This window comes from Salvelinus namaycush, chromosome 4, assembly GCF_016432855.1.
Source record: "Salvelinus namaycush isolate Seneca chromosome 4, SaNama_1.0, whole genome shotgun sequence".
NCBI lineage: Eukaryota > Metazoa > Chordata > Actinopteri > Salmoniformes > Salmonidae > Salvelinus > Salvelinus namaycush.
In genome coordinates, this window is record NC_052310.1 from 69264639 (window position 1) to 69275714 (window position 11076).

The 11076-nt window shown below is 46.9% G+C and overlaps 1 protein-coding gene across 1 annotated transcript; it reads right to left on the reverse strand.

The window, feature by feature from the left end:
- Positions 1-1519: 1519 nt before the first annotated feature.
- Positions 1520-10151, reverse strand: LOC120045982 (myocardin-related transcription factor B-like). Its single transcript, XM_038990902.1, has 11 exons — positions 10130-10151; positions 9989-10044; positions 9651-9888; positions 9187-9371; positions 8010-8150; positions 7144-7391; positions 5512-6598; positions 5228-5386; positions 3784-3930; positions 2234-2294; positions 1520-2031 (listed from the first exon to the last, which is right to left on the reverse strand). Exons 1-11 carry the CDS (start codon positions 10134-10136, stop codon positions 1520-1522), a joined length of 2841 nt encoding a protein of 946 aa, XP_038846830.1. The 5' UTR covers positions 10137-10151.
- Positions 10152-11076: the final 925 nt, after the last annotated feature.

Genomic DNA, 11076 nt, shown 5'->3' on the forward strand with positions numbered 1-11076 from the left:
CCGAGCGATCGGGTAGGCTGGAGTGTTTATTCGACAGGATTAAAAAATGATATAATAATAGTAATTATTATGTCCCCCCCACTTCTAAAACCAAAGTTGCGCCCCTGGTTTTAGGCCATTTCGCCCAGCTCTAGGCACGTGCATACTTTCTCACACAGAGACAGAACCACTGACACACAGAGACAAAGTGCAGAGAGTTGACAGACAGAATTCAGGACAGACAGAAAAGTATAACACCTCTGTTCTCCAGAGGTCATGCAGCCACATTAAAACATGTCAAACACTGAAGAATACAGTTAGCCTGAGTGCCAGTCTTTTTGTGCCATCATGCCACCTTCTTGTCACTCATTGCTATGCCAAACATATCTGGCTTGACAATGAGTAACAGAGTTGGCAAGAGCACAAACAGAGATGGAAGCAGGCTAGCATACAGTAAGTACACACATTAACCTGTATGTAGTGTACCTGTGTGATACCATATTTGGTCCCTCCCCACTGATACGTCAGTTGTCTTTCAGAAGATAAAGCTGCCAACAATGTAAAGTCTCCATTTACATTCAGACGGATCAACTTAGACTTGAACTGAAGGCGATAGTACACTGAGATAACCAACAAGTGGATCAACATTGTTTCAATAAACCATTAAATCTACAAAATCATTATCTGTGATTCACATTTCCTTGTGAGATGAAGGAGGTGTAAGGCCCGCCTCCTTAGTGCATAGCTCATAGTGGGAGGAGACTACTCCTCCTTGTCCAATAGGAATGAGTCTGTTCTCGGCGTCAGTTCAGTTCATTACTTAAATAGTCCAACTGTCTCAACCAATACAATATGTATCAAAAGGGTCAGAAAACACAAATATAGGTATGTCGCAATAAAAGACCAGTGTTAAACACAGCCTTGTACTCTTGTCAGGTTTACATCTGTCAGTTATGCTGTCTGTTGTGGCTTGTGTACAACAGATCTGTAATAACCAAGCAGCGTCCACAGAGAAATGGCTGTAGATGAAGACCCTGTCATACGACTGATGTGAAACGCATGCTAAGTTAACACATCCATGTGTTCACCGCAAGCCAAGCTGACCACCGTACAGGCTGACTGTCAGGAGTTGTATGGTGAAAGCTTTGCACAACCCAATGAAAACTCCAGGAGGGCTGAGGGAACATCTAACCTTGTTCTGGTTGAAATATCGCCATCATTTACAGGATATTTCCATAATGTCTGCATCCTTGTTCATTTGGCTCTGGCCCCACTACTCTAATAAGCAACACCCAATGCCCCCATCACCGGCTGGCCAATCCTAGGACATCCTAGGCAAAAAATAAACGAGACAATTTTGTGTTAAAAATAAAGTTTTAAAATGCACCAGGACTATAACCTGACTAACCAAGTCTGGATTTCTTATGTTGAGTGCCTCTATCCCTTTTCATTTCCTCAAACACTCCTCTCCTCCTCTTCTCTCGGTCCCTCCATCCTTTTCCTCCTTTCCCCTCCATCCTTGTCCTCATCCATCTCTCCATCAGTCCCAGTGCAGCTGCAGGTCGTGTGTATCCAGGAAGTCTGAAGGAATCCCCAGTGGTGTAAGCCCCCCCGCGGGGCCGGGCGGCATGGTTAGGTCCAGCCACTCCATGTTGTCCAGGGCTGTGTCAGACATGCCCATATTGAGGGAGGAGGGGGGAGACGTGGAGTCGCAGAAGGACAGCTCCGAGGTGTCCATGGGGGAGTAGGGTTGATCCAGAAGCTGGGACTGCAGCTCCTCGATCAGACCCAGGGTGCGGAGGTCCGTGGTTGGGGACGGATCGTTCAGGGTTCCCTCCAGGAAGGCCTCCAACTGCTTGTCTGAGGTCATGGAGGCCAGGCTTGGGAGATGGAGTGGGTCGACGGGCGAGATGGGGGGGGGAGCTACCTGGATCTGTGGAGGGGGCCTGGACAGGGCGGTGTTGACAGGGAGGGTAGTGATGTTGGCTGTGATAGGAACAGTCTTGGTGCCGAGAGACAGAAGGTCCGGCTGCTGGATGAAAGGAGTGATCTCTGGACGAAACAGAAGATGGGGAGAAATTAATCAGTTATATTAAAACACAGGCTTCTTTAATGTTAATGTCGAATAAGAAAGTGCAGCCTTATTACTGTTTACAGAGATGAAAAGACCAGATAGTCATGACTAAGTCAGTCCCTTCAGGGTTAGGACAAGGAGCTAAAGGTGTAAACCTTTCCTGATGCTGTGAACTCTCACCTCCACTCTGAATCAGGATGTCAAATAGGTCGTCCATCTCCTGGCTGGTTGCCGTGGAAACCTGAGAAAGAGACAATAAGGTAAGGGGGTGGAGATGCATGACCAATAGCATTACAGTCTTTGAGGTGTGACCAATAGCAATACATTTCCTCAGGACTTCGGAGAGCACCTCATATATTTATGAATGTGTGTGTGTTATTGTATGAGTGCAGTGGTGGAAAAAGTACCCAAATATCATACTAAAGTAAAAAATACCTTAATAGAAAATGACTCAAGTAAAAGTGAAATTCACCCAGTAAAATACTAAACTCATCAAAAAAAGAAACATCCCTTTTTCAGGACCCTGTCTTTCAAAGATAATTCGTAAAAATCCAAATATCTTCACACATCTTTATTGTAAAGGGTTTAAACACTGTTTCCAATGCTTGTTCAATGAACCATAAACAATTAATGAACATGCACCTGTGGAACGGTTGTTAAGACACTAACAGCTTACAGACGGTAGGCATTTAAGGTCACAGTTCTGAAAACTTAGTAAAAAGAAAGATGCCCAGGGTCCCTGCTCATCTGCGTGAACGTGCCTTAGGCATGCTGCAAGGAGGCATGAGGACTACAGATGTGGCCAGGGCAATAAATTGCAATGTCCGTACTGTGAGATCCCTAAGACAGCGCTACAGGGAGACAGGACGGACAGTGGCAGACCACGCGTAACAACACATGCACAGGATCGGTACATGCGAACATCACACCTGCGGGACAGGTACAGGATGGCAACAACAACTGCCCGAGTTACACCAGGAACGCACAATCCCTCCATCAGTGCTCAGACTGTCCGCAATAGGCTGAGAGAGACTGGACTGAGGGCTTGTAGGCCTGTTGTAAGGCAGGTCCTCACCAGACATCACTGCCAACAACGTCGCCTATACAGCAGCCATACTGCTCGTTCTGTGCGTGATTTCCTGCAAGACAGTAATGTCAATGTTCTGCCATGGCCAGCGAAGAGCCTGGATCTCAATCCCATTGAGCACGTCTGGGACCTGTTGGATCGGAGGGTAAGGGCTAGGGCCATTCCCCCCAGAAATGTCCGGGAACTTGCAGGAAGAGTGGGGTAACATCTCACAGCAAGAACTGGCAAATATGGTGCAGTCCATGAGGAGGAGATGCACTGCAGTACTCGATGCAGCTGGTGGCCGAATTCCTCACAAAGTAAACCAGATGGCACCATTTTCTTTCTTTTTGTTTTTAGACAGGGGAACACTACAACACTCAGACATCATTTACAAACGCATGTGTGTTTAGTGAGTCCGCCAGATCTCTTGATAAGTCTGTGAATTGGACCATTTTCCTGTCCTTCTAAGCATTCAAAACGTAACGAGTACTTTTGGTTGTCAGGGAAAATGTATGGAGTAAAAAGTACAATATTTTCTTTAGGAAAGTAGTGAAGTAAAAGTTGTCAAAAATATAAATAGTAAAGTACAGATACCCCCAAAAACTACTTGAAAGTATTTTTACTTAAGTACTTTACACCACTGTTGAGTGTGTGTGTTCACCTGTGTGAGGTTGTTGGCCTGCTTCAGGTTGCGTGTCTGTTTGACTGCATCCTCGTAGCGAGGGGGCTGCCTGGCCATGGGGGGCTGGGTCACGAGGGAGGAGGGTTGGAGGATGAAGGTGGGCTGGGATGGAGATGGAGAGGGGGACTGGAGGAAGAGAAGGAAGATAAAAACATTGAACAAACACAGCCTGCCTTGTCTATAGCCACCACAGCCTGCCTTGTCTATAGCCACCACAGCCTGCCTTGTCTATAGCCACCACAGCCTGCCTTGTCTATAGCCACCACAGCCTGCCTTGTCTATAGCCACCACAGCCTGCCTTGTCTATAACCACCACAGCCTGCCTTGTCTATAACCACCACAGCCTGCCTTGTCTATAACCACCACAGCCTGCCTTGTCTATAGCCACCACAGCCTGCCTTGTCTATAGCCACCACAGCCTGCCTTGTCTATAGCCACCACAGCCTGCCTTGTCTATAGCCACCACAGCCTGCCTTGTCTATAGCCACCACAGCCTGCCTTGTCTATAGCCACCACAGCCTGCCTTGTCTATAGCCACCACAGCCTGCCTTGTCTATAGCCACCACAGCCTGCCTTGTCTATAGCCACCACAGCCTGCCTTGTCTATAGCCACCACAGCCTGCCTTGTCTATAGCCACCACAGCCTGCCTTGTCTATAGCCACCACAGCCTGCCTTGTCTATAGCCACCACAGCCTGCCTTGTCTATAGCCACCACAGACTGCCTTGTCTATAGCCACCACAGACTGCCTTGTCTATAGCCACCACAGACTGCCTTGTCTATAGCCACCACAGACTGCCTTGTCTATAGCCACCACAGCCTGCCTTGTCTATAGCCACCACAGCCTGCCTTGTCTATAACCACCACAGCCTGCCTTGTCTATAGCCACCACAGCCTGCCTTGTCTATAACCACCACAGCCTGCCTTGTCTATAGCCACCACAGCCTGCCTTGTCTATAGCCACCACAGCCTGCCTTGTCTATAGCCACCACAGCCTGCCTTGTCTATAACCACCACAGCCTGCCTTGTCTATAGCCACCACAGCCTGCCTTGTCTATAGCCACCACAGCCTGCCTTGTCTATAGCCACCACAGCCTGCCTTGTCTATAGCCACCACAGCCTGCCTTGTCTATAGCCACCACAGCCTGCCTTGTCTATAGCCACCACAGCCTGCCTTGTCTATAACCACCACAGCCTGCCTTGTCTATAACAACACAACCTACCTTGTCTATAACAACACAACCTACCTTGTCTATAACAACACAACCTACCTTGTCTATAACAACGACTCATATAACCAATGTAAGATTTAACAGTATTTGAGGGAGAAAGTGGAACTGGAAAGGTTGACGGTTTACAATGTGTATTTTGCATCACATTTAGCCTAGAGGATGATGTTTTCCTAATAATACACCTAAGTGTACCTTGTTGACAGGCCCATTGGAGAGGGTGTGGTTGGGTGAAGCCCCCCGGGGAGAGAGCCTGTTATCTGGGGAGCTTCTCAGGAAACACTGGGGATGCATGTCAGGCCCTGTCTGGTTCTCCACCATCCCAGAGCCAGGGCCGTTGCACGCTGTGAAAGTCTGTAGAAGAGAGACACACAATAAGGGGTTAACCTTAACTTCATCACCAATTCTACTAGATCTCATTTCAAGCAGGTTTCAGATCCATATTTTCCACGAACTGGTCCTGGTGTGGTATGACTTACCTGCAGCATGTGGTTATGATTAAGTATCTGCTGTTGAGTTGAGGCCTGCCGAGTCTCCATCTTGGTGGTGTGTACCTGGGGCACTGAGGCCTGGATCAGGCCTGGGGCTTGATTTGATATCGTAGCCTGGAGGACAGGCAGGAGGATCTGGGTAGTGCCATCCTGGGCTGCAAGCAGGGTCTGGGTGCCAGGCTGGCCTACAACCTGGTGGCTGATGAAGAACTGGGGCAGGGTGGGGGTGAGGTAGGGCTGGTGCGGGGGCTGGGAGTTGCAGAGCACATCCTCCAGCTTCACCACAGTGGGAAGAGAGTGAGGGTGAGTCTGGGGAGCCATGTTTGCAGTACCCATTGCTGAGCAGTTAGGGAGGACCCTGTCTTCCAGTTTGACCTTGTTGGAGGTCTGGATCACGGGGACAGAGTCTGTGGAGGGTCCCTGTAGAGGCTGGGTCTTCTCCACCTCCAGCTGCATCTTCAGCTCCTCCACCAGCCTCTGCTCCTGCTCCAGCTTCCTCATCAGCTCCTCGATCTGACGCTCCTTCTCATGGAGCCGCGAATCCTTCTCCTCCGGGACACCCGGCCTCAGGGGGGACATCCCCACGCCTGCACGACCGGGACTAACCCTCTGGGGGTCGCAAAATAGCTCGGACACCCCTCTGTTGTCTCTAACGGTGGAGAGGTCTGTGGGGATTGGGGATACTGGGGGTGTGGAGCTCATGCTCTCTGGTGCCAACTGATGGGCAGCTAGGAGAAGTGCGGGGGATGAGCTGACCTCCATGGGGACTGAGGATGGGAGGGTGTTCGGGCCGGGGGTCAGAGCTGGGGTGCTGGGGCTCTCCTGGTAAGGCTTCAGCCTCTCAATGAGATCAGTCTTGGTCCCTGACACAGGGAGACTTCGCAACTTCAGCTCCAGTTTCAACTCGGCCACCTTCATGTCCTCCAGGTTGGGGGACAGGTGGCCAGGCTTGCGGTTGGATATGCTGTTGGGGCGGACAGGGGTGGGAGGCGGGACAGTGACGGCAGGCGGCAGGGACACCACTATAGAGGTTGGCAGACCGTTCACAGCGCTGCTCTGACCCTCAGCTACAGGCCTGAAGGAAGAGAGGAAGCAAAACAAGGGGAAGGAGGGAGAGTAAAGATGGTGGAGTGAGAGATGACGAAGGAGGGAGAAGGGAAATGTGGGAGAGAGAGAGAGAAAGAGTGTTGGCAATATGAAGGGAACTAAGGAGGTTCCTCTGCCTGGTGCCTCAGTACACAGTCAGTCAATGGAACAATGCAGAGTTCCAACAATAACTGACATACACAGTTCTAATGGGCCTTGGACTCCCACTAAGACAACATCCTGCAGGTTATTAATATCATTACAGAGGATTTGTTATTGGAAACTAGCTAATTGTCCATTTGCTATTTGGGACATTGGAAACATCAACAGCTGGGTTGCTTTTTAGGTACTTTCCAGCTAACATAATGTTCTCCTGTAAACCTTAGTTTGAACAACAGGTAGACGGATCCGGTCCATTTAAATAACATTTTCACTTGGTCTCCCATTGACAAAGTAGAACTTAGGATTTGCCCCTAGGAGTGTCAGAAGTGATTATGAACATACTTTGTCCCTGAAATGACAGTAATATCCTACTTTAAGGGTGCTGGGAGGATGGTGTGGTAGTTATAGTGCTGCTGCTGCTGGTGGAGGATCTGCAGCTGGAGGAAAAGCTGCTGCTGGTGGAGGATCTTGGCGTAGGATGAGTCCATGGGGGCTTCGCTGGCCTCCTGTTTCTGGTCCTGGGGGACGTACTGGTGGTACTTTAACTTCTTGATCCGGGGCTTGGGCTCCTTGCCCTTCTTACTGCGATTCCTCTCCCCCGGCTGCCTGGGCTGGCTCTGCTGTGGGATGAGAAGAGGAGAAACGCCAAGATAAAGAAGACGCACATGCTTCAAAGCTACAAGTTCTTTATATAAAACATAATTGCATAACAATATGACACGAGATGCTCTCCACAAAATAAAAAATAAAATACATTGACATAAAAACAACTGTCATCTAAAAAGGGATTTCGTTTTTGGGTTAAAAGTTATGTTTTTACCAGTGGGCACATTCCAGTTAAGAAGTGAAGAAATGAACCCTGGTAGACTACAGGGTAAGTCTGTACGCTCTAGGCAGAAAGGTCAGTTGGTGTCTTTTAGTGCAACTGATTGGCTGTGTGTTGTCTCCCATTTCACAGGTTATAGTAGTTTGGTTAGTTTTAGACTTGTTTTAATGAACAGGGTCAACTCTGACAATATGTGTTTAGAAGTGACTCAAACACGGTATTTTTCAATAACTGGAAGATGATTGAATTCAGATTTGAGTACAGAAAGATTTAAAAAATGTAAAACACCTTTATTTATTCAGCGATTTGGATTCAATGCTAGTTCAAAGACTGAGCTTTTGTTTCAATGTGAACTTAGATTTTTGGAAAGTCTACTTCACTAAACAGTAGACAGAATAACGTGCCTGCTTACTTTCACTAGGGTGGGCCCTGGCTTTTGAGAAGCAACAGTGGTTATTGGCTGAGGTGCGGGAGCTGGGCGACTAACTGGTGGCTCATTGGTGGAGAGAGCTTTGAGGAAGTCTGCTGTTGCCTGGCTGACAACAGGGAAGGGCTGGGACAGAAAAAGAAGAGAGGAAAACATTAACATTTCAGTCATAACAGGTAAGCCTATGTTTCATGTTAATTTTATTTACCTCAATTCTTAATTATTACAATCCTTCAGGGGTAGACAAAGAACGAGGGGTATTATCATTATCGTTCTGCCCCTGAACAAGGTAGTTTACCCACTGTTCCTAGGCTGTCATTGAAAATAAGAATTTGTTCTTAACTGACTTGCCTAGTTAAATAAAGGTAAAATAAATAAAAATATATATAATTGGGACGGAAAGCTACCAGTAATTTACCAAAGTTACCGGAATATTCAGTAATTTATAATATTCATATTTTATACCTGTGTCCATATTGTCCAGGCATTTCTAGTGGCTAGACCATATGGTTCAAGAGAAAATTGCCTAATTAATGAAAAAAGCATCTAATCAAGAATGGCATTATTTTTCTATTAATTCTGCAATGTTTCAACTAACTTTTTTCACAACTGCTAGTTTGGCGCCAAAACATTTACAACAAAGACATATTGACAAAGTCAAATAAATAAGTGTATAAAAATTATAAAGGATGTTCCATGCTGAAACCCTCATATTAAAACACATTATTACATTTACATTTTAGTAATTGAGCAGACGCTCTTATCCAGAGCAACTTACAGTAGTGAGTGCATACATTTTCATACTGGTCCCCCATGGGAATCAAACCCACAGTGTTGCCATGCTCTACCCACTGAGCTACACGGGACACCAATGGTATTGAATAAGTTACTGGTTTATATTTATGTTTTACAGCTTTGTCATCATTTTTTTTTTTATCATGCTATTTGATTATTTTAATTACAGACACCTAAAAAGCCACTAGACGTCATCTTTTACAATGCCCCAAAAACCTTGAAAGCTACCAAAATTCTGGTAGTTTACTGGTAAACTTAGAACGTTTCCAGTAATATACCCTCCCTTTGCAACACTAGGTATGATGAAGCATATGTATTGTCCTTCAAGAGGATATTTGAGTTGATAAAGATCCTCCCTAGTCCCTACCTGTAGGATGGTATGGTTGGTGGTTATGGTGGGCAGCGGTGGTGGACAGGGGGTCTCCAGGGCGCGGGGTTCCCCAGGGGAGGGTGCGGCGGCCTGGGACTCGTGGCTGGCCGGCTGCTCTGGAGACAGGACATCCCCGCTGTCCTCCTCAAACCCGTAGGCGTCCAGTGCTTTGGGGTAGTTTACTGAGGGACCAACACAGTCAACATTAATACAGAACACTAACTAAGGGCCACGTTAAAAAGAGAGAAAGGTGAATGAAAAGGCCTAAGAAGTGTGTGATCTGGGCCCGTTTAGAGCTGATCTAGGATCAGATTTCGACTGTCCATCTAATCTTATTCATTGTGAGCTAGAAAGACAAAACTGATCATAAAATCAGCACTCCTACACTAAGACTTGATACATACGGCTCCATATCACCATCTTCCTCTCAACCCCTCTCTCTCTCCTCTCCTCTCCCTCACCAATGATGGCCTCCTTGACGCTGGGTTCTACAGGCAGAATGTTCTTTTCTACCAGTTCCATGGGACCGGGGCGCTGAGCCAGCTTCTCATTCAGGTCGTCAGCCAGCCTGGCCCTCTTCAGCTTCATCTGGGTGGCCTGCAGGGAGGGCTCTGCCCCAGTCTCCTTGAGGATGTGCATTCTGACCAGCTCAGATCTCTCTGGTCGGCTGTGGATCTTGTGCTTCAGGAAGTTCTCAGTCTGGGGAAGGGAACAGGGGGTCAGGGCATTGACAAGTAATTTCAATGCAAGAAGTTACTGAATATATTAAAGGAATGTATTTGCAAGAATGAGCTCTTACCCGGGCTCTCTCCAGGCTGCGTATCTGCTCATGGAATGCAGCTGGGCTCTTTAGAGCTGCATGGACAGAAACACATGTCAGCTTCATCAACAGACAGATAATTACATTATGACTTTATGAAGTGGCAGTACCCATACTCACGTGGCATTATGCCCTGGTCTACCAGCTGCTCACGGGTACGTCTCTGCTGTAGCCTCAGCTGAAGGACTGTTGGAGAAGAGAGAGAGAAGGGTAGACCCTTCAGTAAACAACCAGAGACGGCCTGCATCGGAGGGTCTGAAGTTATCATGAGTAACTGAGGTTTTGGAGCAGGATGTGGTTCTGATAGACCGCTAGACACATACCAGGGCAGTTAGGACCCCCACGGCCACCAACAACTACTACTCGTTTCCACTCTAGCCAGCAGTGTGACCACATAACACTGACCAATGGAATGTCCTCCGCTAACCCAGTCCGTCCATTCATTAAGAACGTGACTGATCTCACTTTAATCCCTTATCTGAACAATAATGTCATTCCTTAAAACTGTTTCATTCTTTGGTCCTTGGAAAATTGTACAGGAACAGAAATCAGGGGGAATTGCGATTTTATCTCAAATGGCTAAACATGCGAGAATTTTTTTTTTTTAACAGCGAAATAAGCTCAAATGTACTTGACTACATTGATTACCATAGCAGCTCTGTGTTTCCTTCCTGTTACAACAAACAACATTACTGCAACCAAGAAACCAAATTGATTACCCAGATAAAAAACAACCCTACTACCTTAATACAGAACATGCATTGAGTTGTACAATTTAGAGTGGCGAAACCTCCCAATGTGACATTGGATTAACTGAGTAGCCTGTGACCTCGGAGTCATTCTGAGCAAACAGACCGACACCTCATCTGACCGAGAAACAACCTCCCATTCACTCTGGGCAATTCCACAGTAACAGAATGTCATGGACCACGATTTTTCACTTTAAAAGACCAATAATTGACCAATAAAAACAAAACCAATAATTGCAAAGTTTAACAAACCATACAGTTGAAGTCCGAATTTTACATACACCATAGCCAAATACATTTAAACTCAGTTTTTCACAA